The sequence below is a fragment of the Heteronotia binoei genome, chromosome 10 (assembly GCF_032191835.1).
Source record: "Heteronotia binoei isolate CCM8104 ecotype False Entrance Well chromosome 10, APGP_CSIRO_Hbin_v1, whole genome shotgun sequence".
Lineage (NCBI taxonomy): Eukaryota > Metazoa > Chordata > Lepidosauria > Squamata > Gekkonidae > Heteronotia > Heteronotia binoei.
The window spans coordinates 19,015,902-19,043,765 of NC_083232.1; the positions used below are offsets into that span (position 1 = coordinate 19,015,902).

The following is a 27,864-nucleotide window of genomic DNA, read 5'->3' on the forward strand; positions in this document are numbered from 1 at the left end:
AGAGCTGTGGCTGACTCAAGGCCATTCCAGCAGCTGCAAGTGGAGGAGTGGGGAATCAAACCCGGTTCTTCCAGATAAGAGTCTGCACACTTAGCCACTACACCAAAGAGAGCAACTTCAACTTTAAATGCATTCTCCAAGCTGCCAGCTGGCTTGGCTTGGTGAGGTGATTTAAAGAGACAAATGCCCTATCCAAACTGGCCAATAGGGCGGTGGGGGCTTCAAGAGCCACACAATATGTTTGAAAGAACAACATGTGGCTTCCATCGCACAGTTTGGCCACCCCTGCTTTATAATACACACTTTGGAATAATTCATTCCTAAGCAATGCATTTGTTATCCTATATGAAAAACAAGGAAATCGATGAGTAACTATTTTTAAATCCATGGCTTCTGAAGACAAGAGGCAGATCTCACTTAGGGTCAGGCATGAGGTTCTTCAGTTCTTGCTAATCTGCCCTCTACTGATTAGTGAAGTATATCTTGTTTTGGGGAATAGGGTTGTTGTTAATCCGCAGTAGCTATTGTAGCTGTCCAACTTGGAGTCATTTAAAGTAGCTGGGGTTGGGGCCTTGAAGATTCCTTTATTGCCTCTGATTATTGTTGGGACTTGGCTTTGAAGGTGTTTTATGATGCACAGAACTGGCACATTATACTTGCATATAGTCCTCTCTCAGGTTTGACCCCAGTTCCTTTTTACAGTCATTGTACCGCTAAACTGGTGCAGACCCATGTCATATGAAGAACTGCATCACGAGGCCTATTCCAAGTCATCTGGGAATCCTCAAAAATGGATTGCTGAGAACACAGCAGCCACAGAAAATGTTTTGAGACATGAGCCACTTCTGTATGAATCATGCCCAGAATTGAGTTAAGGTCATTTATCCAAGGAAAGTTAAAGTCCAGTGGCTGCTAAAATAAGAAGATTAATATTTAGTGACCAATAGCTCTAGCTTTAACCACATTATAGGTTACTGTGGTCACTGATGCTTTGCATTGATGCTGTTTTAATAAGAATTAAATGAGTATCCCTACGTTGGTGTCAGTGGCATTCTCTTAGCCTCTTTGCATTTTAAGTGAGATTAATAAATGAAAACATGTTGTAGAGACAGGATGTAATTTATTGGAAGATTTGTGAAGTTTCAATGACATTGTTAGGGTATTTAATTAGTCTCTCGGAAAAAGTATAGAGTGACCCTTCTAGGAAAGCTGATAAGTCATAATAGCTGTTAGATCCTCTTTATTCCTCCCTTTATAAGATTAACTTTGCGCTAAGCAATTTATGCTAAGTTTTTCTCTTCTATTGGTAGCCAAAGTTATCAGTGGTTCATGAATAGATTATAGTAGATAACATCATGTAATTAACAAGAGATGCCGAAAAGTAAAAATACAATTTGTGTAAGAATTGTGTGAGAGAGTGTTAATTTCTTAACTAGGGAGGATATTTGAGAGGATAAAAAGGAAAGCAAAATAGTGTAATTCTTTGACAGGATTAAGGTAACGTTATCTCATGTTCTTTCAGAAACTAGTATTGCCTCCATGTGTGGAAGTCATGTTCAATGAGCAGCTCATTCTCAGAACAAACTGTAGACAGTTAGGCAGTGCAGTTTTGTTAAAGCAATTGCTATTATGCCCGGCTAATGCCTTCTGTCCATTATACAGTGGAAAGGGGCATAAGAGAAAGAGTTCCCTAACAGTGTCAGGGCATCAGTTAAACATAATTTAGGACCCCCTAATTCATGAGAAGCAAATGATTTACTAAAGCGTGATCTACAGTGTTGGGGATAACACCGATCGACTCTACAGGGTGGTTGTTGAAACTTGTGGATGCGAATGTGCTGTATGAGTGATGGTGGAGGAAAGGCTGTCGAGGCACAGCTGGTTTTTGCAGGGTTTTCAAAGGCAAGAGATGGTCAGAGAAGGTTTGCCATTGCCTTCCTCTGCATAGCAACCCTGGGCTTCCTTGGCGGTCTCCTTGGTGGCTTCTTTGGCCAACCCTTCTTTGCTTCTGAGATCTAATGAGATCAAGCTCAGCTGGACCATCCAGGTCAGGGCCAGGCCTCAGATTCAGTGGGAGCTCACAGGAGCTCAGCACCCGAACCTTTCTGAGAGTTCCTCCTCCTCCTGAGAGTTCCACCTCCTTGTCCATTGAATAGTATGTGTAGCTGCATAACAATCCCCGGATGAGCTCCATCACCTATTTTTCTACAAAACAACCCCTGATCAGGGTGCTATATAAATATTGAGCCTGGCTTTGACATTTGTAGCTTCAGGGCAGCTAAGCTTAGGATGAGATGCATTCCTGTTCTTATAGCAGAGGAGTAGCCACAGTTGTTGCTGCGTGTGAGCTGGGAAGTGCCGTTGTATGATGTAGAAGGGTTTTCTTTGTAAGGAGAATTGTCCAGGAGGGGAACGAGGAGTGTTCAAGGACCATAGTTACAGTGTGTGAAAATAGGAAGGGTCTTATAGATCATCTACGGAGCCCTGTGGTGCAGAGTGGTAAAGCTGCAGTACCGTGGTCTGAACTCTCTGCTCACGACCTGAGTTTGATTCCAGCAGAAGCTGGATTCAGGTAGCCGGCTCAGGTTGACTCAGCCTTCCATCCTTCCTAGGTTGGTAAAATGAGTACTCAGCTTGCTGGGGGGAAAGTGTGGATGACTGGGGAAGGCAATGGCAAACCACCCTGTAAAAAAAATCTGCTGTGAAAATGTCGTGATGTGACATCACCCCAGAGTTGAAAACGACTGGTGCTTGCACAGGGGACCTTTCCTTTCCTATAGATCATCTGGTCTATCTCCCAGCCCATGCTCAGTTCAGGAATACACTACAGCAGTGTTTCCCATTTGCAGGGTCATGACCCAGTACCAGGCGACAGAAGCCTCACTACCGGGTCACAAGAAAAACCAAAGCTAGCCCCTCCCACAGCGAAGCATGACCTCTGCTCTGCTTTCTTCCTTCCCCCGTCTCTCTGTTGTGCAGAGAAAAGCTAGCCTTGAAGACTGACATAGGCTGCAAAGCCTGCTCTCCATTTGGCTTCCTTCCTTCCCCCATCTCTCTGTTGTGCAGAGAAAAGCTAGCCTTGAAGACTGACACAGGCTGCAAAGCCTGCTCTCCATTTGGCTTCCTTCCTTCCCCCATCTCTCTGTTGTGTAGAGAAAAGCTAGCCTTGAAGACTGACACAAGCTGCAAAGTCTGAGCTCTGTTTTCCTTCCTTCCTTCCTTCCTTCCTTCCTTCCTTCCTTCCTTCCTTCCTTCCTTCCTTCCTTCCTTCCTTCCTTCCTTCCTTCCTTCCTTCCTTCCTTCCTTCCTTCCTTCCTTCCTTCCTTCCTTCCTTCCTTCCTTCCTTCCTTCCCTCCCTCCCTCCCTCCCTCCCTCCCTCCCTCCCTCCCTCCCTGTGTTTGAGAGAAAGGCTGGCGTCCACTAGCACTTTAGACCCATGAAGTGTTCAAGGTATGAGCTTTCCTGTGCCTTGCAATATGTTCTTTTGGGGAGATTTCCCTGGGAGGCCTGGGCGGCAAAGAAGAGTGTGTGTGTTTTCTTCAGCCGGGAGGGCCCGGGAGTGGGCATTCCAGTAGCTATATTTTTACCAAATGACCCCTGGGCAGAATTATTGCTGTCTGAGGTCATCTAATAGTGAGGAAGGCTTTTTTTTTTTGCCCCCCCCCTTTCTTTCTTTCCCTTCAAGTGATGCTCTGTCTGTATTCTTGGTGCTGGGAGGGGGAGAAGCAACAGTGGGAGGGTTTCTAGTGGCCTGGCCCCACTGGTGGACATTCTGGAAGTCACATTGCAGGAAAAGGTGGAGTTTTGGTTCATTGTGCCCCAGAAGTGACATCACTTGGCCCTTGACACCACAGGAAATGACATAATTCCTATCTCCCAGCTCCACCCCCAAAGTTTCCTGGCGTCGCAAAGGAGAAGTGTAAAAATAACCGGGCCACGGGAAAGAAAAGTTTGGGAAACCCTGCACTACAGCATAGCTAACAGATGGCCCTTCAGCCTGTGCTTAAAGACCTCCAGTGAAACAGGGAGGTTCTCTTGTCTTCTGAGGCAGTTTGTGCTGCTTATGAATGCTTTTTAGCAGCGGGAAGTTCCTCCTAACGTTTAGCTGAAATCTGCTTACTTTTAATTTCTTTAGAATAGTTGTAGTCCTGCCCAACGGAGCAAGAGAGAACAAATTTGCTTTGTTTTTTGTATGACAGCCCTTTGGATATTTGAAGCTAGCAGTCCTGCCTCCCCTTACCCCTACAGGAAGAGTTGGCACGTGTCTCTGTGGAATTTTTGTTTTTATTTATTTATCTGAGATTTATATCCCACCCTTCCCACTAGGTGGCTCAGGGCGGCTTACAACATGTAAAACTAACATAAAATATAAAATTAAGCATTAAAATTAACAATTACATAATTTATAGTTAAAAATCTAATCATTTGTTATATACATAAAACATTAAAATCATTCAGCGGTCTTAAGTTACGCTCAATTCAAATTCGATGTTCAGTGTTCAGTACTCAGTGCCAGTCAGTTGTGGGCCAGCCGGAAGAGGGCTGTCTTACAGGCCCTGCGGAATTGGGTAAGATCCCGCAGGGCCCTTACCTCTTCCGGCAGCTGGAATAATGAACAATGCAAACATCTGGTTGGTTTCTGATAAGTTGGTTTCTGACCACTAACGAAAGCTACAGTGGGGGTTATGAGATCCTTGTGAACAAAGTCTGTGAGGAACAGGGGCTGCAGAGAGAAGGCAAATTGTGGGAGATTGAGTAGAAAAACAGTAGGATCCAACCCTTGGTGAATTTGATAGCTCTGTTTCTTGAAAAGACCAGTTGTGTGAAATCTTCTAATGGATAATGCAGTTTCTGGAAAGATAGAACAAGCTGGTGCAGCATTGTCAGCATTCACTCCTGGTTGATACAGTTCCTCCACCTGTTTGAAACAATTTTCCATTTAACTTCACAAATAGGTTTTTTTGTCATAGCACAGTGGTAGTCCCCCCCCCTCCAAAAAAACCCCCACAGTGCCACAGGATTCTTCATAGCAGTGCATAATTTGTCCTGAATTCCCCTTTCTATATCAGACTACTCTATGTGTGCCGATCACAAATTGAAGTGTGGGTATGTTTAAAAGTGAGTACCCAGCTTGCTGGGGGTAAAGTGTAAATAACTTGGGAAGGCAATGGCAAGCCATCCTGTAAAAAGTCTGTCATAAAAACTTTGTGAAAGCAACGTCACCCTAGAGTCGGAAATGACTGGTACTTGCACCTTTACCTTTACCTTATGTTTTAGGTAGCATTCATTTTTTAAATATTCACCCAAGTAGGGCTGAGAAGGTTCTGAGCACTTTTCTGTGTTGTGCAGGATGGGATATGGTGACAGAAGAGCATCATGTCTAATGAATTTAGCTGGTCAGTGTCTGAATATGTTATGAATTTGCCTTCAAAGTTTGCAAATGACCCAGTATAGTTCTTCAACCAACCTTGGGGGGGGGGGGGGGCGAGAGGGGGGAGTTTCAATTACAGAGCTTCCATTTAAATGGCTTGTTCCAGTTCTGGTTATGAAATAGCTGAATCTTGTAGCAGTCTTTAAAGAATTTATTTAACACCAAAGGTGGCAAATCCATGTTAATTTTTCATATCCCTTTGGTGTAATGAATACTTGAGATTCTTAAGTATTTAGGGTTCTGTGATTATGTGTCAAACATGGGATCCCTGTTATTCTTGAAATATGATTTCTTTACTTCAGAAAGGGTGGGGGAATCAATTTATGACATCCTGAAAATTAAAGTGGCTTCATTTTGGTTGCTTAGGTTGTACTAAATAGATAGCAGAGAATAGCACGGTTTAAAGAGATAAATGTCAGGAGCATTTTCTAAAGTAGACATTCAGACTTTTTGGATTAATGGGATAGAAGGTCAATAATTGCATGGATTTCAGTAAGCTTGAGAAGAGACGGCGTTCCTGCGGTGCCGCTGTGATTATTAAAACATTTTGAATTCATTGGAAAGAATACAGTGCTTAGGTTCAGTGTCGCTGCCAGACCGGCAGATAGGACTCAGTAGGGTTCCCAGTTTGTACAGCTTACAGGAGATAATTGGATTGTTTTAAAGGAGAAGGGATTGTAAATGGTCTGTAAAAGAACCGCTCCAAAACTGGGTTAACCCTTGTGCTTTCTCCCACTCTCTTTGTATTCAGGGACCTCCTGATTTCCAGCAGAATCCTCCTGGACCGGTTCCTACCAACTTCAGTCAAGCCCCCCGACTCCCCCTCCAGGATCAATGGCGGGGGCCGCCACCCCCACCTCCACCACTGCCACCCCCACCTCCACAGGACAGAGAGCCTTTCTTCATGGCAGGTGAGGGCCCCCTCCCCCAAACGTGTCAAAAGCATCATTCTGAGTTGGGCGCAGTTTGGTCAGCCTTCATCTGAACTGCTGAGCCAGATGGGTTTTTTACATTGGTTGTCTCTAGTTTGCTGTAAAAGCTACTGAATTCAAGCTCAGGATTTAGTGGTTAGAACCCGGTTTCCAAGCCATCTTGATTGTCCAGGCTTTAGAGGACAGCTTTAATTGACTTCATCTTCTCCATCACAACACTGCATAACTTGGGCAGGTGGCAGAGTGCCAGCTTCAGGATGGCTCAGGTCAAAGCAGCAGAGGCTGCTGAGTTGCCCTGGGATTGTCCATTGGGCTGATTAATTGCAGTAGCAGAAATTCCAAATACATGGTGGGTAGGTGTTGAGGCGTGTGGGTAGGTGTTCCAGTTTGTCATCTATACTGCCAAATTGTCATTGCTTCCATTGTAGAAATAATGGACCCTGAGTCTGAAAATAGATTTCCTGAAATGGTTTTCAGGTGGGCCCCCTGGCTTAGGTGACAGTACATCTGCTTTGCAAGCATTCCAGTCCCTTGCATACGCAGTTAAAAGGATTTGATAGCAGGTTATGTAAGAACATAAGAGAAGCCAGTGGCCCATCTAGCCAACACTCTTTCACATAGTAGCCAAAAAAAAAGGATGTCATCAGGAGGTCCACCAGTGGGGCCAGGACACTGAAAGACCTTGGCCCAGTACTGGGTGAGCCAATTTGGTGCAATGGTTAAGAGTGTAGACTCTAATCTAGAGAACTGGGTTCGATTCCCCCACGCCTCCACATCCAGCAGTTGGGTGACCCTGGGCAAACCACAGTTCTCTCAGAGCTGTTCTCTCAAGAGCAGTTGTCTCAGAGCTCTCTCAGCCTTACCCTACCTCAGAGGGTGTTGGTTGTGGGTAGAAGAAGAAGAAGATGATATTGGATTTATATACCGCCCTCCACTCCGAAGAGTCTCAGAGGGCTCACAATCTCCTTTACCTTCCTCCCCCACAACAGACACCCTGTGAGGTGGGTGGGGCTGGAGAGGGCTCTCACAGCAGCTGCCCTTTCAAGGACAACCTCTGCCAGAGCTATGGCTGACCCAAGGCCATGCTAGCAGGTGCGAGTGAAGGAGTGGGGAATCAAACCCGGTTCTCCCAGATAAGAGTCCGCACACTTAACCATTACACCAAACTGGCTCTGGTAGGGGAGGGGAAAAGAGATTGTGAGCCGCTCTGAGACTCCAAGTGAAGGGTGGGTATAATCGAATCTTCTCCTCCACCACAACTGTGATCTTGGTAGACCAGTGGTTTGACTCGACATAAGGCAGTTCCATGTCCCTTTTCCTCGTTAGGGTTCCTTGCAGGCATTTTTGGTTGCAGATTTATTGTTTATAATTGCATTTCTGTAGCACTTTCAGATGTCGGAGTGTTTCACATCTACCACCTTTTTTGTAATCGTTATAATAAGCCTCAGAGGGTAGCCAGGTAGTATTAAGATACTTCAGATTTTGGGGGGGTGGGGCTGAGACTCAGGATGTCGCTTGCCTAAAGCCATCCTGGCAGATACAGAATTTGGACTAAGGCTGCCTAATTTGTTACTCAGTTTCTGAACAAAATCCCCTCTCTGAGACATTGAGCTTCATGACTATTTTTCTTTCCCAACATTAATCTACTTCACTGGATTGCTGGGGGAGGGGTGTGTGTTGGAAATAATACAGTAGAGGAGGGGAAAAAAACTCATTGCCCTGAGCTCCTTAAGGGAAGATCAGGATGGAAATGTATTAATAACAATAGTTTGCATTGTATGGTTTAATTGGAGATTAGGTATGGTGTTTGGGGAATGGCTTTACTTTGCAGGAGCAGATTGGACTTGAGAGCCAAGAGTGTCTCTAATTCTGATTGTCCACCTGCTTCTGCTAAAACTGAAGTTAAAATAACAGGGTGGAATGAGTAAGTCTATATTTTTCCCCCAGGTGTATCTATGATTTAGTGTGACTTTTGACATTTGGAATAATGTGTACAATTCTGGTCAGCGCACCTCAAAAAGGATATTACAGCATTGGAAAAAGTGCAGAAAAGGGCAACTAGAATGATTAAAGGGAGGGCTGGAACACTTTCCCTTATGAAGAAAGGTTAAAACGCTTGGGGCTCTTTAGCTTGGAGAATCGTCAACTGAGGGTTGACATGATAGAGGTTTACAAGATTATGCATGGGTAGAGAAGGGAGAGAAAGAAGTCCTTTTCTCCCTTTCTCACAATACAAGAACTCATGGTCATTCAATGACATTGCTGAGCAGTTGGATTAGAATGAATAAAAGGAAGACTTCTTCACCCAAAGGGTGAATAACACATGAAATTCACTGCCACAGGAGGTGGTAGTGGCTGCAAACATAGACAGCTTCAAGGGGGGATTGGATAAACATGTAGAGCAGAGGTCCATCAGTGGCTGTTAGCCACAGTGTATGGTTGCAGCTCTCTGTCTGGGGCAGTGATGGTCTGTATTCTTGGTGCTTGGGGGGGCACAGTGGGAGGACTTCTAGTGTCCTGGCTCCACTGATGGACCTCTTGATGATGCCTGGGTTTTTTGACCACTATGTGACACAGAGTGTTGGACTGGATGGCTTCTCTTGTGTTCTTACGTTGACTTACAGGAGGGCGCAGGGTGGAGATTTGATTTATAGACAGAGTGGTAACATCTGTTTTTTCTTGGGGCGGGGGTAGATCCAAGGTTTCCCAGCCATCACTTGTTTGAGCAACGGAGTCCACCGCCGCCGCCCCCTCCTCCTCTTCTGAACAGCAGCCACCCTGTTCCCAGTCAGAATCCGCTCCCTTTCAGCCAGCCTGGACCAGGCTTCAGTCAGCAAGGGCAGCAGCCTGTCTTTCCCAGAGAGAGGCTGGTCAGGCCAAACATTCAGCCTCAAGGCCCTGTGGGAGTTCTTCACTTCAACCAACCGGGAGCCGGAAACACGCGACCGTTCCTTCCCCCCAGGCAGCCGTTCCTACAGGCCCCAGGGCAGCCCTTTCTGGCAACTCACACGCAGCCCAGCATTCAGGTATGAAACCATAACCAAAGTTTGGAGCAAGCATTTGGTGATCTGCTGATGGCCTCTTTGGCTTTAGCTCCCAGTGGGAGCGTTTGCCTGAAACACCCTCTTATTGCCATTTTGTGAACATCTTGTTTTGATCACTAGAGAGAAGATGAGCCCTTTCATCTTGCAATAGTTGTGAAGAGCAGGGAAGGTGATCAATTTTGGAAATGAATTTTCTTGGTTTTGTGGGACCATTTTTAGCTTCCCAAGATTGACTTAGAAACTTTAAATTACATTGCACACCCCTGCAAATGAAAGCTCCCCTTCCCCGGCCCTGTTCTTTCTGAAGTTTGTTACGATGATGAAGTGTGACGAAAACTGCAAATTAAAAAGCCTCCAAAACATATGTTGCTTAAGCAGAAAACTGTGAAAACCTTTGAAAACACCACCTACACACATAATGTTTGGTCTGATGTTACAAGAACTTTAAGTGTGCCTTTTCGCTGCTGTGCCGAGCATGAAAACGCACTTCCTTCCGTGTTAATTGAACGATGAGAGCTTTAGTGGCATCTTCCTCGTTGCATGGCGGTTCAAAGTGAAGATGTTGAACCGCTTTGAATTTTTGCAAAACTGTTCTCCGTTAATGAGATTAGAAAAGTTTGTAATGTGACATTTTGTTCAATATTCCATGGATTCCTAAACTGATTGATTTCAGCAGAGCTATGAAAATAACCTATTGTTTAAAAACATGTCCTTCCATACAGCGAGGAGATTAAGCTTGCATCTAGTGTAATTACGGTAGGCCACAGCTAAGGTTAGAGCCTCCTCTGCTGGTTCAATTTAGTATTTCCAGTAAAAATGCCTATAAACGCAGTGGTGTGCCCTAAGTGTTTTTTGAAGTTTCCCAGCTCTTTATTAAAAATTAAAATAATTATACTGTACTTCAGCAATAAGTACCTTATTCAGACTCCAGTTAGGTTTCCTTGTTTTTTAAAGAAGGGAGCATAATGTAATACAGTTAGGTTCAAGTCCATTAGCACCTTTGAGACCAAGAAGATTTTCAGGGTAAAAACTTCCAAGAGTTAAAGCTCCCTTTGTTAGACACGAGTAGGAATGTAACGGAATAATAGTAATGCTCGATCAAAGTTCATTTGAGAATGGAGGGGATTTATTTTTTCTGTGGGTCTCTTTTTTGCTAATTGTAATGACCATGGTATACAAAGACCTGTTTGCTAATGGTGACGATTGGTACACAAAGAGTGGCTTCCTTAGCCTTTCCTGATTTTTTTTTTAAATAAATCTTTCTCTCCTCTCTCTTAAAACGTCCAGGGTCCTTTGCACCCTCCTCTGCAACCGCAGCATCAGCAACACCCGCAGCCACAGCAGCATCCGCAACACCCGCAGTCGCACCACCAGCAGCATCAGCACCAGCAGCAGCACCACCTCCTGGCTGTGCCTCCCCAGCCTTTGATTCCTGTGGCCCCCTCCCAGTTCAGGCCTCACCTGCAGACTTCACAGCAGCAGCCGAACAACAGTCGGATGCAGTGTCAGCAGAGGCAGGGTCTCATAAAGTCCAGACATGTGAGTCGCTTCAGTGCAGTAACAGAAAATATCAAGAGGAGGAAAATTTGCCCCAAAGAGCACCTTTTAAATTTAAATTGATAACATGAGTGAGAGCCCTCTCACGTTACAGTGTATGTATATATACAACTCACCATGCATTCTGTTTCTGAATGGCCTTATGTTTAGGAGGTTTTAGGGAGTGCTTGCCCATCTCCTGTTCTGTTCACTTACGTGTCCTTATCCATTCCACACTATTAGCAGTCCTGCTCACAGCCTCATAGGGCTGCCACATCTCTGTTGGAAAATACCTGGAGATTTTGGGGGTGGAGCTGGCAGAGGACAGGGTTTGGGGAGGGCCCTCAGCATGGTACAATGCCATAGAGTCCACCGTGCCAAGCAGCCATTTTCTCCAGGGGAGCTGATCTCTGCCACCTGGAGATCAGTTGTAAAAGCGGCAGATCTCCAGGCCCCACCTGGAGGCTGGCAACCCCTTTCAGGACTGCATTTTGCTCTTATTCCTCCAGAGAACAAGGAGGAAGCCATGATGGCAGCGAGCATTAGTTCTTTGCTCCTTTGTACTGTGCCTTTTGAAGGGAACTCCTTGCCCACAGCACCCACTGGCTCTGTCCCTCTGTTAAAACGGGACTGCACAATTCTGCACTGATTTGTTGCAGAATCAGTGTGGGAGTTGCTTTGTTCCAGTCGCTTTGTGCTCTGAAGATGAAATGCTCTTCCTTGGAGCTGCAGGCAAGTCTTGTGAAATAAGAACCCCACAAGCAGGCCTGTCGGGGTTTACCAGGGAGAGTGGATTCTACCATCCAGAGAGCCAGTTTGGTGTAGTGGTTGTGCGGACTCTTATCTGGGAGAACCGGGTTTGATTCCCCACTCTCCACTTGCACTTGATGGAATGGTCTTGGGTCAGCCATAGCTCTCGCAGGAGTTGTCCTTGAAAGGGCAGCTTCTGGGAGAGCTCTCTCAGCCCCACCCACCTCACAGGGTGTCTGTTGTGGGGGGAGAAGATATAGGAGATTGTAAGCTGCTCAGAGTCTCTTGATTCAAAGAGAAGGGCGGGGTATAAATCTGCAGTCTTCTTCATCATCCTAGCGTGAAGCAAAAAAAAAAAAACCCTGCCCATGTTAACAGCTGCTTAGGAGTCTTAATTGCAAAGTAAAGGACTTTCTTATTAGCCTCACGCAGTGCTCAGGTTTGCCGCTACTCACACCAAAGTGCCCCCAGTTCAGAAATTGTTTGCAGAATTTTCCCTTTCCCCACTGCTGTCCATGAAGCAACTATAGAGAAAAGCCTTCATGTGTTGGCTCTGCAGCTGACCTTCCATTTCCCATTTGAAAGAGGAGAGCCGAGTTCTAAACGCAACTCAGGCGGGCTGTTCTGTTTTTTTTCCTTGGAGGCAGGGAAGGAAGACATAGGTATCTTTCAGAATGTAGCCCAGAGGAAGGAAGGATGGGAGCTCCCTCAGGAGGCAGCTTGCACTTTCCATCTGTGTCCAGGGAAGTGGCTGCTTGTAAGCCTCACGCTGCTGTCACTGCATCGGGATGGAGCCCTTTGGGGAGGGTCTGTGGTTCAGGGGTAGAACATCCGCTTGGCTTGCAGAAGGTCCCAGGCTTGGGCTCCGGTGTGTCTGAGACTCTGGGGAACCCCTGCCGGTCCTGCTGCCATTGATAGTCCAGTGATCCAATTTTGTATGCGGCAGCTGCATGTGTCTAGGTCAAGACTCCTAGTCAGAGTAAGACAACTGAAGTAGAAAGGAAGGACAAAGTTGGGTCAGACATTGGAGCAGTGGGGGTATTGAGCCGGGCTAATTGGCACTGAGTAGAGCTAGGGCAAAAGAGTACAGGAAAACCTTTGCCGTGGTGTTCTCATGGATGGGTTTGAATGGAGGAGCGGATGGTTCTTTAGGACTGAATATTGTGTGCACTAAGGGATGTGTCTGAAAGGTCATGCGTAGCTGTCACTGTTCCTGTGACTATAAAGGACCACTGCTGAATTCTTCTCTTCTACCCAATGCCATTAAAAGTTTAAAAATCATTCAGTGCTGTTGCTTCTCAAGCCATCAGCAGTTAAGTGAATTGATAACCATCACTTCCATAGTATAAATTTATCACAATGGGGAGAGCCAGGCGATGGTCTCTTCCCCTCCTTCCTTTTGGTCTTGTTTTGGAGGAGTACAGCCCTGATGGATTAGCCAGCTCTGTTGGCACAGCTGAGTAGAAGCAGATTTTTTACATATGCCATTGAAATGCCTGCAAGATAGTCTTAATTCAGAAGCTCCGTAGCCAGGCTTTACTCCCTGTGACAATTATGCCTCCTGAGGTCGAATCTTTACTCCATATTAGCAACCAAATACCATTTTGCATTCTCATCTTTCCAGAACGCCCCAACGCAGAACATCGTGAAACGTCCAAACCAGCAGCTCCAGTCAGGTGCTCCGAGGAACAGCAACTTGCGTGAACTGCCGATAGCACCGCTGCATGCGATCGAGGCCGTGAGCAACCGCCGAACCTCAGCCCCTGCAGCTCAAGTGAAACCCATCCCCAGTACTGCTCCTGCCGGCAGGCCTGCCACAGGGACCAAGCCCCAGCAGGGGAGGCCGGAGGTGAAACCTCAAGCTGCTACTCCAGTGGCCCAACCTAAAGCGGAGGTCAAATCTGAGCCAGAGGTGAGGGGCTCTTAGTTTGTTAATTACCTGTCAGGAAACAGTTTTCAAGGAGTGCATCTCTGGGCCAAGAGCTGTCCTGTTGCAGCTGACTTACAGCAACCCCAGCAAGCGGCTTTCAAGACCAGTGAGAGCAGGTGGTTTGCCATTGCCCTTCTCTGCCCTCCAACCCCAGGTATAGACAGACAGGCAGTGAAATGTGTATATATACCAACAGGAGGAGGGGTATTTGTTCAGTTAAATCAGAGCTTTTTAAAAAAAAAACACCCCAGAAAATGCCTTATAGGTATTTTTCAGGTATTGGATTCAGCCACAAAATGATTTTGGATATTTGTCTATCTGAAATGGCCAAGGACGGGGAATATATCTGCAATTCTTCTTCTTCTTCTTTAAATGCCTTTCTTCCCTCTATTGAAATAAATGGAGGATGGAGGCATCTTCTTTGGGGGGCCATAGAATTGGACCCCCCGGTCCAAACTTTTTAAAACTTGGAAAGTTTTTTTAGGAGAGGCACCAGCAGCCATGCTGCAAATTTGGTGCCTCTACCTCAACAAACAGCCCCTCTCAGAGCCCCAGATACCCATGGACCTTATGGGTATAATGGAGCCAAAAAAATTTTTCTTTGGTTTCCCAGATATTTTCAGAATCTGAATACTATACTGTTATTATGATATCAGGAATATCAACATTCCCAAACCCAAAATATGCCATGTGTGGGGTTTTTTTGAACACCCCTAAACAGCCATTTATGTTTTGCTGATTCCTCTGCGTAGTAACAGGGAGTCATGATTGTTTTGAGAGAAGTCTTATAAGCCAGTTATTGCTACCATAGCTCTGATCAGCTGCTGAAGGCTGCTGAGACTGGCATAGCATGCCAGGGGATCACATTGATCTTGAGGCATGATGGAACACTATATTGCCAACAGAAGTAAACGTAATGTAGAATTGTTGCATATTATTATTATTACCACCACCCTGTGCCTTAAACATTTACAAATTCCCAAATGGGGGACAGCCATAAAATAAGCAGTTTAGAAGCAATGGTTAAAAGTAGCAATACCTGCACTTAACATAGTAGAGTTTAAGTGATAGTAGAACAGGTAGATTCTCAACCTTGTTAAAAGTTAAATGCCTTTTCCCCCCATTAAAAGGCATTTACTTACTGCTTTCCTGAATGACCCAAGCAACCAAATCTGGTAAATATCAAGTGGACAAACATTCCATAAAATTGAGGCCATAACCAAGAAAGCTGTTATTGCCTGAAAATGCTAGCCATGTCTCTTATAGAGGTGGTACTTGCAACAAGGGCTCATCAGATTTTAGTGAACAGGGGAGTACACAGTGGCAAAAGATCGGCTGTAGCTAGGGAGGGAAGGATGCTGCTCATCTGAACTGTCTTGGTAGCGACAGAAATCCGGGGTATTTCATAAGCAAATCAGTCAATAATTTATTACAATAATGAACCAGCAGAATAAAACTGCAGCAGAGTGGGGATAACAATAATATATATGGGGCATTTTACAAATAGCAAGAGGAGACATGCAGTGATGAGTAGAAGCAAAGTTAAGTCAGCTGGTCCCCAAAAGTAGCACTGTCCTTCCTTCATATTGATTTCCTTTCTCTCAGTCATAGGTATTGTACTGCAGGCTAGTCTTTCTTTGATTAAACTGGCTTGACTTTTGAAATTCAGCACACTGTTTAGATCCAGAGAAGTGTGAGGCATGGAGGCTTTTCAGCTTCCCTCCTTCTGATGCCAAGCGTCCTGCTTCTCCAGGGTTTCAGGGTATTTTTCACATGCCAGGAGAAGCTGCTGCCTAAGGGGGCAATCTGTTTGCAGGCATGCTTAGGCCTTTCTGGGTGGGAGTTGTTGTCTTTCATACCCCAGTCCACAAAATACATGTGAATGGCTCTTTGTATGTTTGGTGATCATTGCTCGCAATACGTGTGTTAAGTGGAATACTAGTCCTTTTCACACCTTTGGTTCAGAGTCTTTTGGAGATAAAACCTATACAGCTGTGTGAGGCTGTGTAGCATTGGCTGGGATGCGGTGATTCATAAATTTAATAAATAATAATAATAGTTTATACTTGCACCTTCTGAAGATGACGTGGACTATGTTCTGTGATTGAGAACCCAAGGAAAACATTGTACGCTTTTCTGCAGTGCCATTAACAACCTTTTATTTCAGTTTCTGGTACGTTCATTGCTTTCTTCCTAAGAAGTTTTTTGAAGTTTGACCTTGTAAATTCACTTTCCCACAAAAGAACTGGGAGGTAACAAAGCTGTAATGCATCGCAGGAGATACTTCATAATACACGTGAACGATACTTTAGCAGTGGTAGGTTCCAGTGAGGCAGCCATGTGAGTCTGTGTAGCAAAACCGAAACAGGAGTCTAGCGGTGCCTTAAAGATTAACGTGTACTTATTGTAGTATAAGCGTATGTCACAAATGTGTTTCCGAGCACCAACACTGGAAGGAAAGATGTTCTTGGGAAGATTTTGAGTTGAGATTTATAGGGATGAATACGCTGATGAAGTTCTGTGTCGGGATGAAAGAAGCAGCACATGTGTCCTGCAGGGTTTTTGTTTGTTTGCTTGTTTCGTTTACTGTTAACTTAGAAGAAACCAGTGGCAAAGATTGAGCCCAGAATACATATACATATATATACACACTGTGGCTAATAGCTACTGATGGACCTCTGCGCCATATTTTTCTCTAACCCCCTCCTGAAGCTGGCTATGCTTGTAGCCGTTGCCACCTCCTGTGGCAGTGAATTCCACATGTTAATCACTCTTTGGGTGAAGAAGTACTTCCTTTTATCCGTTTTAACCTGACTGCTCAGCAATTTCATCGAATGCCCATGAGTTCTTGTATTGTGAGAAAGGAAATGAAGAAAAGTACTTCTTTCTCTACTTTCTCCATCCCATGCATAATCTTGTCAACCTCTATCATGTCACCCCACAGTCGACGTTTCTCCAAGCTAAAGAGCCCCAAGCATTTTAACCTTTCTTCATAGGGAAAGTGTTCCAACCCTTTAATCATTCTAGTTGCCCTTTTCTGCACTTTTTCCAATGCTATAGTATCCTTTTTGAGGTGCGGTGACCAGAATTGTACACAGTATTCCAAATGAGACCGCACCATCGATTTATACAGGGGCATTATGATACTGGCTGATTTGTTTTCACTTCCCAGCATGGCGTTGGCCTTTTTTATTGCAATCGCACACTGTCTTGACATTTTCAGTGAGTTATCTACTATGACCCCAAGATCTCTCTCTTGGTCAGTCTCTGCCAGTTCACACCCCATCAACTTGTATTTGTAGCTGGGATTTTTGGCCCCAATGTGCATTACTTTGCACTTGGCCACATTGAACCTCATCTGCCACGTTGACGCCCACTCACCCAGCCTCAACGGATCTCTTTGGAGTGCCTCACAATCCTCTCTGGTTCTCACTTGAACAATTTAGTGTCATCTGCAAACTTGGCCACTTCACTGCTTACTCCCAACTTCAAATCGTTTATGAACAAGTGAAAGGGCATGGGACCCAGTACTGAGCCCTGCGGCACCCCACTGCTTACCGTCCTCCACAGCGAAGACTGCCCATTTATACTCACTCTCTGCTTCCTATTAATTCGCTAGTTTTTGATCCACAAGAGGACCTGTCCTTTTACTCCATGACTCTTGAGCTTACTAAGCAGCCTTTGATGAGGAACTTTATCAAAAGCTTTCTGGAAGTCAAGGTAAACAACATCTATTGAATCTCCTTTGTCCACATGTTTGTTCACCCACTCAAAGAAATGTAACAGGTTAGTTAGTTAGATCTTCCCTTACAGAACCCATGCTGAGTCTTCCTCAATAACTTGTGTTCATCAATGTGCCTACTCATTCTGTCCTTGATAATGGTTTCTTCCAATTTTCCCGGTATTGAAGTCAGACTGACTGGCCTGTTATTTCCCAGATCTCCTCTGGAACCCTTTTAAAAGATGGGGATGACATTTGCTACCTTCCAGTCCTCAGGAACGGAGGCAGATTTCAATGAAAGATTACATATTTTTGTCAGAAGATCCACAAGTTCAACTTTGAGTTCTTTCAGAACTCTCGGATGTATGCCATCTGGACCTGGTGACTTATTAGTTTTTAATTCGTCTATCAGTTGTAGGACCTCCTCTCTTGTCACCTCAATCTGACTCAGGTCTTTCAACACCCCTTCCAAAATAAGTGGTTCTGGAGCAGGCAAACACTTCTCATCTTCCTCAGTGAAGACGGAGGCAAAAAATGCATTCAGCTTCTTAGCCATTTCCCTATCCTCCTTCAGTAATCTTTTTACCCCTTGGTCATCCAAGGGCCCCACTGCCTCCCTGGCTGGTTTCCTGCTTCTAATATATTTGAAGAAAATTTTATTATTGGTCTTTATGTTTTTTGCAATATGCTCCTCATAGTCCCTTTTTGCCTGCCTGATCACAGTCTTGCATTTGATATGCCACATTGTGTTCCCTTTTATTAATCTCACTTGGACTAGCTTTCCACCGCTTAAAGGAGTTCTTACTTTTTACAGCTTCCATGACTTTATTTGTTAACCATGCAGGCCTTTTCTTATACCTGTTTGTGCCTTTCCTAACTTGTGGTATATATTTTATCTGAGCTTCTAGGATTGTAGTTTTAAATAGCCTCCAAGCTTCCCCAAGGGTTTTGACTGTATTTACCTTTCCTTTCAGTTTCCTCTTCACATGCCTTCTCATCTCAGAGAATTTACCCCTTTTTAAGTTAAACGTGGTTGTGCTTGTCTTTTGGGGCAACTCTATTTATACAAATGGTGAAATCAATAACATTATGGTCACTGCTCCCAAGCGGTGCAATCACTTTTGCATCTCTCACCAAGTCTTGGGCATTACTTAGGACCAAATCCAGGATCGCCCCACACCTTGTAGGTTCTGTGACCATCTGCTGCATAGCACAGTCATTGAGAGCATCTAGAAACTCAATCTCTTTCTTTCGGCCAGAACACATATTGACCCAATCCATCTGCGAGTAGTTAAAATCACCTATTACGACACAGTTTTTACGTTTAGCCACTATCTTTAATCCTTCCATCATATTATAATCGTCCTCTATCTTTTGATTTGGTGGGCAATAACAAACTCCCATAGTTAAATTTCCTTTTGGGCCCTCTATTTCGACCCAAAGCATTTCCAAAAGGGAATCTAATTCTCTGACCTCAGTCTTACTGGACCGTATGCCCTCTCTGACATACAGAGCCACCCCACTCCAACCCTTCCCTCCCTATCCTTCCGATATACCTTATATCCAGGAATCACCGTGTCCCACTGATTCTCCTCATTCCACCAAGTTTCTGAAATTCCCAGAATGTCTGTTTTCTCGCAACACTAAACATTCCAACTCACCAATTTTACTTTGAACACTTCTAGCATTTGTATACAAACATCTATAATTTCCCAGGCAAGTTAGGCCCGCAACCTTCTTCCTGCTGCCTCGAGACTTTGGCAGACAGTCCATACTGTTTGTCACCATCTCAGTGGACAACTCTGATCCATTACCCAGTAGAAAAGTAAGAACTAACCCTTCATCTCTTTGAGATGAGTCCTCCCGAACCAGAGACATTTCATCTTTTCTTCCTCCAGATTTCATCTTTACCTCCTATTCCTCTTTTCCCTATTCCCTGCCTCCCTTTTATCTTTTACCCTTGTTAGTCCTCTCTCTCTCTCTCTCACTCACACACACACACACACACACACCCCACCCACCCCCCCACCCACCCCACCCCCCGGCACTAATCAAGGTGTGGAAGTCTTAGTGGCTACCAAGATCTCATGACATAATCATGGGATCTGTTGGCACTCTTTTTAAAGCTGCGCAGTAGATGAAATGGACACGTTCAGTGATAGCCTATACTCAGGAGAGCTGAAGGACAAGATGTAAGATTTGGCTCAATAGCCCTTCATATACCAATAATTGAAGGCTATTAACTCCAACTCCCAGAACTGATACAGAACATAGCCTAACTCAAACAGGACACAGTATCTTATTCCAAGGCACTGTAATGCTGGACAACACATCCAATTTACCATGTTAGATTACATAGGGAAGCCATTGAAATCCAGAAACATAAACACAATTTCAACAGGAAGGAAAAAAGCTTAAGAATGAATAGGGCTTGGCTTCCAGTCCTGAAAAACACAAAATGCCCTACAGCTTACAACAGCACTACAGATAAGATTAGAATTTCAATAGCCAATCCATATACAAAAGAACCCCCTCAGGTAAGCTCCTCCATTAGCAAGTCACAGCCCAGGAATGACTCAGCCCTACCACATCTGCCTGAGTAGATATAAATTACATGCCTACCAACTTCTTCTCAATTTGACCCAGAGAGAACTCCAGTTTTCTGGATTACACCTCTGAGGATGCCAGTCACAGTTGCTGGCGAAACATCAGGTGTCACAGTGCCAAGACTACAGCAACACAGCCCAGAAAAACTACAACAGCCAATGGACTCCAGCCGTGAACACCTTCGACAACATATTGTATTGTTGATTGTTGTAGAAGAACTGCTGCTTACAGATTTTCCACAGTGCCAATGTTGTGTGGAGGACTTTGAAGAAACTTAATTATCAATTAAATGTGCATATTGCAAGAAGAGTGTTTTTTCTTATGGTGGCAGTTTTGATTTTTAGTAGTTCAAGTTCCATCCTGGCGGAAGCTGGGTTCAAGTAACCGGCTCGAGGTTGACTCAGCCTTCCACCCTTCTGAGGTTGGTAAAATGAGTACCCAGCTTGCGGGGGGAGGGGTGTGTGTTAAAGTGTAGATGCTTGGGGAAGGCAATGGCAAACCACCCCATAAAAATGTCTGCTGTGAAAACGTGATACATCATCATCCCAGAGTTGGAAACAACTGGTGCTTGCACAGGGAACTACCTTTACCTTATTTACTTATTATCTTCTTCCCCCACATCAAACGCCCTGTGAGGTAGGTGGGGCTGAGAGAGATAGAAGCTTCAGAATGTTGAGTTGTGTGAGAGAGACTCAATTTAAGCTTGTTCTGTGTTCACATGACCAAAAGCAAAATTCTTACTGGTGAGCAGGGGGCGTTCAGGAATAAGCTTCGTGTAATTTGTTGTGCTCATTCTAAGAATATAATCACAATTCCTGCCCCTCCCCAATAGTAGCAGTGAAATTAATTTGAAGTAAATGATTTGTCTCCTGTTTTCTTTCCAATTTTTTTTTTGGGGGGGAGGGTGGGACTGTCAAGTCACAGCTGACTTACAGTGACTGAGTGGGATTTTCAAAGCAAGAGGTGCTGAGAGGTAGTTTTCTGTTGCCTGCCTTTGTGTAGCGACCCTGGACTTCTGCGGGAATCTTCCATCCAAGCACTAACCAGGGCTGACGCTGCTTAGATTCCAGGATCTGAGAGGGTGCATTTTTCTTAATTCCACATTATCGGCATTCCATTTGCATTGTAGGGTATAGCTGCTCTTTATAGGTAACACATTGATCTTTCAGTAGCATGTAGAATGTGAATTAGCATGTAGAATGTGGCCCATCCCTTTTTTTGGGTGGGTATGTTAAGCAAAGAGAAGTCAGTGAAAAATGGGTGGGTGCGGGTGGGGAGACAAGGACAAGGTATGGTGAGATACATAAGTCTATATTGTAAATTAAAAGTAGGATCGATGTTGCCAGTTTGGGTAAAGGAGGGTCCCAAGTCTCAAAAGGTTGAATATCATGACCCTAGGTAATTTAACATCCCTTCTGTGGTAGGGCGGGATATAAATTACAAATAAATAAATAAAATAAAAAGACTGAAACATTGTGGAAGGATGTAGAGATCTACCATATACGATAATTGTAACCCCTTCTCTCTTTGGAACACATGAAACTGCCCTTATACTGACTCAAAACACTGGTCCATCAAAGTCAGTATTGTCTACTCAGATTGGTAGAGGCTGTCCAGGGTCTCAGGCAGAAGCCATTCACATCACCTCTTCTCTGTTGCCTTTACCTGGAAATGCCAGGGATTGAACCTGGGAACTTCTGCATGCCAAGAAAATGCTCTACCGCTGAGCTATGGCCCCTCCCAGTCATGAGGATGGATGAGTTAGTGTCTTAAAGGTTTGTTAAATCTGAGCAGTTTCCATGGACCTGGCCGAAGTTACGGAAGCACAGTTATGGAAGTATATTGGAAGTACAGTTCTTTGGCCCCTTGTTTCATATCTTTAGGCAACTCCATAAATATATCACAAAGCACGGCTTGCTTAATATACAGCCTGCTCCGAATGTCTTTAAGGTGTCAATTAATTGTATTTGATAAATGTCAACATTTGGTATATTACCAAAGTATAGGAAATTCATTATAAAGCGTCTAGGTGTTTCAGGGGTTAAAACTATTGTGTCGGTTATGCAGTTCCTTAAATATCCTTTAAACCTGCATTGTATTGAAGCATGCTCACTCAGGAGTGACACTTGAAGCGGCCGTTCTTTGGGTCGTGATTTCCTGTGGCGTCCTGAAAGGATCCTCCCCCCCACCCCCCCAGCCGTTTCCAAGCCTTTTAGAAAGGTTATTTGATGCCCAGAGAGTATAATACTTTCAGAGAAGCTTAAGGATGGAATATTAAAGCCATTCCCAATATACCATTAATATTCCAGCACTGCGTTTGGCAACATTTTAATTCTGAAGAGAGTGCATGAGTTCAAGGTCAGAGAGATTGACTTGTGCTGTTCATTATAACCAATTATTGTGTGACAAATGAGTTTCAGATCAGGCTGAAAATTCTGTAAGAAAAATCAATAGTTCTAATCAGGGCCTTTCAGGTCATTTACCACCCTACCTTTTGTTAGTTTGTCAGAAGAGAGCAAGATAAAAACCTGCCTGACAGAGGGCTGCCTCCGTATTGTTACCCTTTCCATTCGAAACAATATTTTGAGATCTTGAATTATATTAATAGTTTAATTGCTTTTCCACAACTTCTAAATTAGTTCCCATTTAGAAAGCTTCTGTTTCAGCATCCTGATTTCTCTCTCTTTTCCCCCCAAAAAGTCCAAACTAGAGTTACAGATTCTTCATGTACAGAATGACTAATTAATAGCTAGTGAATCTCATTTGGTAACACCATATCTTTGTACCTTTCAAACACTCCTTGGAGAGCTTGCCATGATCCTTTCTTTCTCCCCTCCCTGCCTCACAAAGAAGTTGCCGCTTGTAAGAAAACTGGAGAGGAATTATGTCCCCTTTATAACTTGTCTCCCCCCCCCCCCCCCGCTGTTCTGTAGTTTCCAGATGAAGACGAAGAAACCAGGCTCTACCGCCTGAAGATAGAAGAGCAGAAACGGCTGAGAGAAGAGATCCTGAAGCAGAAGGAGCTCCGGCGGCAGCTGCAGGCTGGCGCTCGAAAGAGAGAATTGCTTGAAAGGCTGGCCCAGCAGCAACAGCAACAGTCATCATCTTCTACACAGCAGGAGGAGGAGGAGGAGGCAGCTTCACAGTTGCCCACCAACGGAAACCCTCTGCTCCCCCTTCCCAGTGCTCAGCCCCGCCAAAATGTGAAGCACAGGCTGATGGTTAAAAAGCAGGACCTGGCAGTTCCGAATCCCCCCGCCACTCAGCCTAAGCCCGCAAACGTCCTCCAGATGGGGGACAACATGCAGTTTCAAGGACAGCAGATAAAAACTGTAAAGCAGCTAAGACAGACTAGGACAGTGCCCGAAAACGAGCTCCAGCTGCCACACAAAGGGTTGCCAACAAAGCCTGCCGCGGCGCACATGAACTCCTCTCCGATTGCCCGGGTGGCATCAGTGCAAGGCCAACCTCAGGAGCTGAAGCCTGGGGTGAAAAGGACTGTCATGCAGCGGGCAAACAGTGGTAGTGGAGATGGGCCCCATGTCGGCACCAAAGTCAGGGTGATTAAGTTGTCAGGAGGGGTAAGTTACCAGGCTTGTCTGTCTTCTGCTTCCGTGTGGCTTGTTTGTTTGTGGTCTGTGCCTTTCCTGTTGGCATCACTGGCAGAATCACTAGCATGCATTGATAAGAAAAAGCTTAATAGAATTCACATGTCAAATACAAAGTTTCCCTGGTTAGTTTTGAAGGAGCACAAATGTGGGATGGGCGAAGACGTTGTAGCCATTTTATACAGATCTCTTTTTCCAGCAGTGTAATCCTACGCAGTCCCAGTGAATTAGTTGAATATGCCGTAAGTTGGCAATCAGGGTAAGAACAACCAAGGTAAAGAAGGCAGACCACAGGTTTATTACTGATTAGAGGTGTTCCATGCCTCCTTGTGTTTTTGCATCTGAATTAAAGAGGTTTGGTGTCTTAGCGCAGTTAGAAATGGATGTGGAGGATTTAGTGGATGACAGAACCAAACACAAGTAATCCACATAGCTATATCCAAATGAATAAAGCTGCCTTTCTGCCTTTCTGTGCCTTGAACAGAAACCTAAGTGTAATGCCAGGACAGGGCATGATTGCAGTGTTCTGCTTAACTGGGCTTAGCTCGACAACGAGGTGCAGTTTTGAATGCTAGACTCTTAAAATGTTAACAAATTGGAGGCTTTCCCAAGCAAAGGAACAAATGTAGATTATCCTTTTGCTTGTCAAGGAAGCAGGAGATAAACCGAAGCAGTAACAAACGCAGATACGATTTTAAGACAGCACACCAGGAAGGCTTAAGGAGAGAGATGACTTGTTCAGACGAAGAATTATCTAGACCCTGGCCCCAGATTTGGCCACACAGGAGAGGCCTCAGGGAAAGTCAACTCTCAGGGCCTAATAGAAGCTGAAATTTTAGAAAATAATGTACCATAGAACAGAATGGGTCAGCATTGATGAACAGTCCTGAACCTCAGGGGTACTAGGCAGAGGCATGAGGAAGTTGGGAAGAACAGAGGCCCAGAGGGTGAGGCAGGGAACTAGCTGCAGCATAGCTGAGGGGGTATCTTCCTGTTGGTGCATCCTGCTGAATGTGGACAGGCAGAGGCTGCACTGAGGCCCTTGCTGAGCCATTGAATGTGGACAGGAAGGAATGGCTTCCAGCTGGCTCTCCAGCAAAATATAGCAAAGCAGCTGAGTGTGTTGAGTCCCTTATTCATGTTTGTTGTTGAAATATTCTTTGAGGAATCTTATAGCCCTGTTTTGTGTGTTTTTAAACGTGTATCTAGTTTCATGGGACTGTTTTTGACAGCCTCTGAGAGTGTTTATCACACTGTCTGTGGGTGCTAGATTCCAGGAGAGCCATTTTAAAATATTAGGGAATTGGTCAAATTGTTTTAAAGCTGTGTCTTCTTTTATCCCAGAAAAATAATTATTCACGTCGTCGTCTTTTTTTCGGACAACTGTAGCTAAATTTACAGGATGTATGTTTCAGAATACAGGGAAATAGTTTTAAGCTGTACCTCTGGGTGGCATTCTGATTGCAAAAAAACCATTCGGCCAGTAGATCAAGAAGCCTATATAGGTTATAGAATCTCCTTTCTCTGGAGGTGGATTGCATGAAGGCATTTGTAAGATGACATATATGGAGACTGTTTTATGAAGAACCTGTATGCTTGGGGTGGAGGGGGAGGGGGAAGCATGTACATGGCTAGAGGTTTTAGTGAAGAATCTTGCTGTAGTTACTTCCACTGCTAAAGAGGGAAGGAAAAAAAACTGCTGTGCCTATTTGGCAACATGAGCTGCTGTATCAAGAACTTGAAAGAGAACTCCAGGTGTGCGCTTGCTTCTAGCCTTTGTAAGCTCAGAGTTCTTGGATCAAGGCCAGAGTACCCTTGGATCAAGACCAGAGTATGAGCACAGAGTAGGAATTCCAAGGGTTTTGACAGGTGTATTTTTTTCCTAAGCAATAACTATTAGTATTTTTTCCCCCATTCTAACTTGTAAAAACATGCTGGTTTCTCTTTGCGCAGCGGAATATTTCATTGCATCATCCCCTAATAAATCCTACTGAAATTAAAACCAGACACAGAAATACTCTGATCAAGACTTTCTGATTAAACTTTTAATAGTTTGTCAAAAAGCTAAATGCCAGTTAACTTTGTTCCACATGCCACGTAGAGAGAAAGGGAGTCGCTGGCAGCGGGAGAGGCAGTCTGGCCAATTTTGATAATCGGAGTTTACAAAAAGATTTAAGTCTGCTGGAACGAAATCCTGCTGCATATCTAGTTATGAGTCCTGCGTAGAAACGCTTTTGATAATGTAACTCTGAGGCACCTGGGTATTCTTCCTTCTGTTTCACCTTTTGATTTCAAGTGCTCCATCCCAGCTGAGCTCTTCCGAGTCAGCTGTGTCATGTTCTCTTTGAACAGCAAGTTGTTCTTGTGGCATCGCAGCTTTCTCTGCAAGTGTTCAAAACTACGAACCCCCTTTTCCTCCCCTTTTTTGTTGTTGCTTCAGGCTTATGGAGGGGGATATCAGTGACAATCTCTGCAGTATGATTCAGGTGGGTAGCCGTATTGGTCTGAAGCTGTTGAACAAAGTTTGAGTCCAGGGACACCTTTAAGACCAACCGTGTTTTATTCAAGGTAAAAGTTTTCATGTGCCTGCGCACAGATGTTTACACCCCAAATTAAACTTGTTTGTCTTAAAGTGCTACTGGACTCAAACTTTTTTCCGTCTCTGTGGTAGTTCTTCATCAAGGCAGATATTGCGAAGGGTACTGCAGGGTTTTAGATAATGTGATCTCCACATAGAAGAAGAAGAAGAGGAGATTGGATTTATACCCCTCCCTTCACTACCCTAAGGCGTCTCAGAGTGGCTTACAGTCTCCTTTCCCTTCCCCTCCCCACAACAGACACCCTGTGAGTTAGGTGGAGTTGAGAGAGCTCTGACAGAAACTGCTCTTGAGAGGAACAGTTCTGCGAGAACTTGTGATAGCCAGGATTTCATGTTTGGTGGGGCCCACAGCAGGAGTTGTTATTTGGAGGGGCTGGGGGGGGCACATGGTTTGGTGGCCCTAGGCTCTTGGCACTGTAAGCTGCCTCGAGTTTCCCAAGTGAACCCCACTTTACCTGGGCAGTCACAGCAGTTCCTCTCCCCCCACCCCTTTCTTATATGCCCCTGCCCCTTTCTCAGAGAGACAGAGACCTCTCGAACTGAAGTTGGGCACTCGGAAGGCTACCTTCCAGAAGATTCCAACCCCCGCCCCCTGCGGCCTCTGCACGCTGTGTTAGGGAGGAGAAGAAAGTGAAAAGACAAGCCGCAATGCTATTACTTGTTCAGAGTGGCGGTGAGCAAAGGGGACAGATTTGGGGCCCTCTGATGGCAGGGCCATACAGTTAGAAGTGGGGGGGGGGGTTTGAAAGGATGGGTTTGCTACAGGCATGAATTGACTCAAGGTCACATCAGGGCAAGAGAGGAGCTGAGGTGGTTTGCCATTGTTTTCCTCTGCATAGCAACCCTGGACTGCCTTGGTGGCCTCTCCTCCACGTACTAACTGGCCAACCCTGCTTAGCTTCCCAGTTCTTGAGCTTGAGCTAAGTTGAACTGTTCAGGCTGCACAGGGAATAAAAGGCAAACCCATATGTTTACATCTTCAGGTGTGCACACTGGGAAATTACAGGTCATGTAAGCCATCCGGCACACAAACATGTAGCAAAATACATTTTGAGCAGTCAAGTCTGACCTGTGTACAGGTGGTTTGCTGTTTTCTGCAGTTTGGTGCCCTCCCTCTCATGTTTTGTCTTTCAACTGTGATCGGGCGATATTTTTCTCTACCAGTTAATTTTTTTTTCTGCTGTAAAGGAAGAAAACTTCCTGCAAATGACACTAACCTCAGCAGTCCTACTGGTAGCTGGGCCGTAAATGTGCAGGATTTGGAGCAAAAGTACCAAAAGGGGGAAACTTCCTTTTCTGTTGTGTTCTGGAGTTAACGTGCATTATAAAAAGTTGTGCCAATATTACTTTTGCATTGTTACAGCATCTACTATAATATTTTTTTTGTATAAGCTGCAGGGCTCAGTCAAGATAGTAAATAGATCAGTGACTTGCTAAGCTTGTTTGAAAAGTGCCTCCAGATCTTCTGGGTTGTGTTGTTGTTTTTTTCTACTGGCGCTTGCCGATTTCTCTCAGACCCTGCCTCCAGCTTGGGTGATGAGACAGGGCCAAGGAGTTTGTCACCTAATGGCAGCTCCCTTGCCTGCCCAGACTCATTACTGGTCCTTTCCATGCTTCTTGGAAGAGTCAGTTCAGGGAGGACAGCTCGTCCATCCCAGCACACCAAGGCAGGGCATCACAGCTGGTGCTTCCTAGGAGGCAGGAGA

The 27,864-nt window shown here is 44.8% G+C and overlaps 1 protein-coding gene across 1 annotated transcript in view; it reads left to right on the forward strand.

Annotated features, from left to right (window-relative positions):
- The window catches only part of LOC132578176 (RNA-binding protein 33-like), a 108,366-nt gene that overhangs the window by 49,335 nt on the left and 31,167 nt on the right, over positions 1 to 27,864 (forward strand). The window contains exons 11-15 of the mRNA XM_060248049.1: positions 6,183 to 6,342; positions 9,058 to 9,389; positions 10,695 to 10,946; positions 13,318 to 13,605; positions 22,885 to 23,532. Of these exons, the coding sequence (XP_060104032.1) occupies positions 6,183 to 6,342; positions 9,058 to 9,389; positions 10,695 to 10,946; positions 13,318 to 13,605; positions 22,885 to 23,532 (1,680 nt within the window). The remainder of the gene's footprint in view (positions 1 to 6,182; positions 6,343 to 9,057; positions 9,390 to 10,694; positions 10,947 to 13,317; positions 13,606 to 22,884; positions 23,533 to 27,864) is intronic.